At 37.4% G+C, this 2,112-nt stretch overlaps 1 protein-coding gene across 1 annotated transcript in view; it reads right to left on the reverse strand.

Annotated features, from left to right (window-relative positions):
• Window positions 1-482: 482 nt before the first annotated feature.
• Window positions 483-2,112, reverse strand: part of LOC106330820 — an 8,743-nt gene continuing 7,113 nt past the window's right edge. The window contains exons 5-9 of the mRNA XM_013769230.1: window positions 1,216-1,297; window positions 1,024-1,135; window positions 800-957; window positions 620-731; window positions 483-527 (exon numbers count right to left, since the gene is read on the reverse strand). Coding sequence (XP_013624684.1) covers window positions 483-527; window positions 620-731; window positions 800-957; window positions 1,024-1,135; window positions 1,216-1,297 — 509 coding nt within the window. The remainder of the gene's footprint in view (window positions 528-619; window positions 732-799; window positions 958-1,023; window positions 1,136-1,215; window positions 1,298-2,112) is intronic.

Genomic DNA, 2,112 nt, shown 5'->3' on the forward strand with positions numbered 1-2,112 from the left:
GCAAGTATAATGATTCATCTATCATATTTTTTCCAAATTCTCATATATATATAGATAGGCATTATTGTTTTTTAGTCAAACTATATAACATGGAAAGAGATTAATAATAGATATTATTAGCAAAAGAGATTATAACCAAAGTTGTTATAATGCTGGAAAGGCAAAATCCAGAAAAAAAGAAAAAAACAAAGCGTAGTCTTAAATAAAACAAAACCAGTAATAAGACTTCATTAGCCACATTTGGCACGCTTGATACCTTCTGACTCAATCCCATCAGCACCCGTTTTTACCTACTCATCTGCATGATCATCCTTCTCATTATCAGGTTCCTCATCAACGTTCTCTCCTAAGTTGCCTTCGGGTTATGGGGCTTTAAGAGGGAGCACCTTTGTCACAGTTAAAGTCTGGGTTTTGCCAGTCATATTGTAATTTGATACCATCACAATGAACCTCCGTGTCTGTCCAATGGTATCAATCATAGCTTAAGGCACTGGAACTATGTGATCCTCTCCCACACTATCATTGGCCTAACATACATTTAGACATTCTCAGAATACATCTTCAAATTTTTTGTAAGAATACGTTTTTAAATCTCATAAACATACATGTTTCTTATTACCTGGTAATATCTCTCAACCAACTCAGCAGCTTTCTTTCCAGTCAACTCCTCACCAAGGACAACAAATACGGCTTGACCATTATGGTCATAAGCAGAGAGCTTCGACAGGTACCTGTAACAGAGAGCCATTAATAACCACTGCAGTCAAAGAATGTGTATAACTATATCTAAACCACTTACTGCGCCACACCAACAATTTCACTCTTCCCACATTTCTTACACATAAGCGTTGTAGACCCTTTGGTTGCCTTAGTATGGCACACACCGCAGCCTATATAATACCACCCAGAACCGTGCACAACATCATCAATAGTTGATGTGCACTCAAACCAAGCAACCTGGAAAAATTCAATGAGAAACTTAGATTATCTTATTGAATGTATCAGACATTGGGACTATAATACCTTAGCGGATGCCTGATTCATATAGGAAAAGAGTTCCCCCAAGGTCGCTGTCTCAGGCTTGGTGACCACCTCTACATTAACTCTGTTGGCAACATCTAAGTTTGAGTTCAGCCTGAAGAAAATGTCAAACCAGACATTACAATAGCGGAGTAATACAAGTGATATTCCAATACATGAAACCTTAAACCTTACCAACTGAGGTAGAACCGGGTTTCTTGGACATCACTATCCAGAAATACCCGTGAAAACGCCATAGAAGATAGAGATAGGACGCCTATAACAGAACGAATGCCATGATACAACAGCAAAATTATGATATAATGAAATTAAGAGAATATGTATATATCTCTAATATCCTTTTCTCAGATCCCATCTAGCTTAGTCGACTCTTATTTCTTAACATATTTTTTTAAAATGTTACATAGCTAATAAACTCTAAAGTCAACTAAAAGAAAGCAGTTCTACCATTATCTTTCAATAACTCTGCATCACAGAAAATAATACTTACTCAAAGCTAACCTAACCAGATACGATCCCAACCCTATTTAACATCTTAAAACAACAATAAAAAGTTAGTAATACAAACCTCCAAACCGTTTTGGGTTTAAGGTGGTGACTAAGACACTACAAGAAAACGGCGGTATTCTGACGGACATTCCGAGGAAACACAAAATTTGGTTTCCTCGGAATATACCGACGGAATTCCGAGGAAATATTAATCCGTTGGAATATTCTTATCGAATACCGAGGAAAAATGTATTCCTCGAAAAAAACCGATGAATTCTGAGGATATATTATAGCCATTAGAGAGCCGTTAGGGGATTTTAAAAATTCTGAGGAAATTCCGACGAACTAGCCGTTGGCGTCGGAATTCCGTCGGAATTTCCTCGGGCTGTCGGTAGGATTTCAACTATAAATACAAGCACCCCTCTTCCTCTTCATTCACTCCATATCTTCATCCTCCCTCTTACTCTCTTTACACACGAATTTGATTCATAAAAAACATGTCTTCTTCAAATTATTTTCGTTCTTGGATCGATCGACCTCATTTGGATCCGAACACGAGATTGCTTACGGAAGAATACCAAC

Source organism: Brassica oleracea, chromosome C3 (assembly GCF_000695525.1).
Source record: "Brassica oleracea var. oleracea cultivar TO1000 chromosome C3, BOL, whole genome shotgun sequence".
NCBI lineage: Eukaryota > Viridiplantae > Streptophyta > Magnoliopsida > Brassicales > Brassicaceae > Brassica > Brassica oleracea.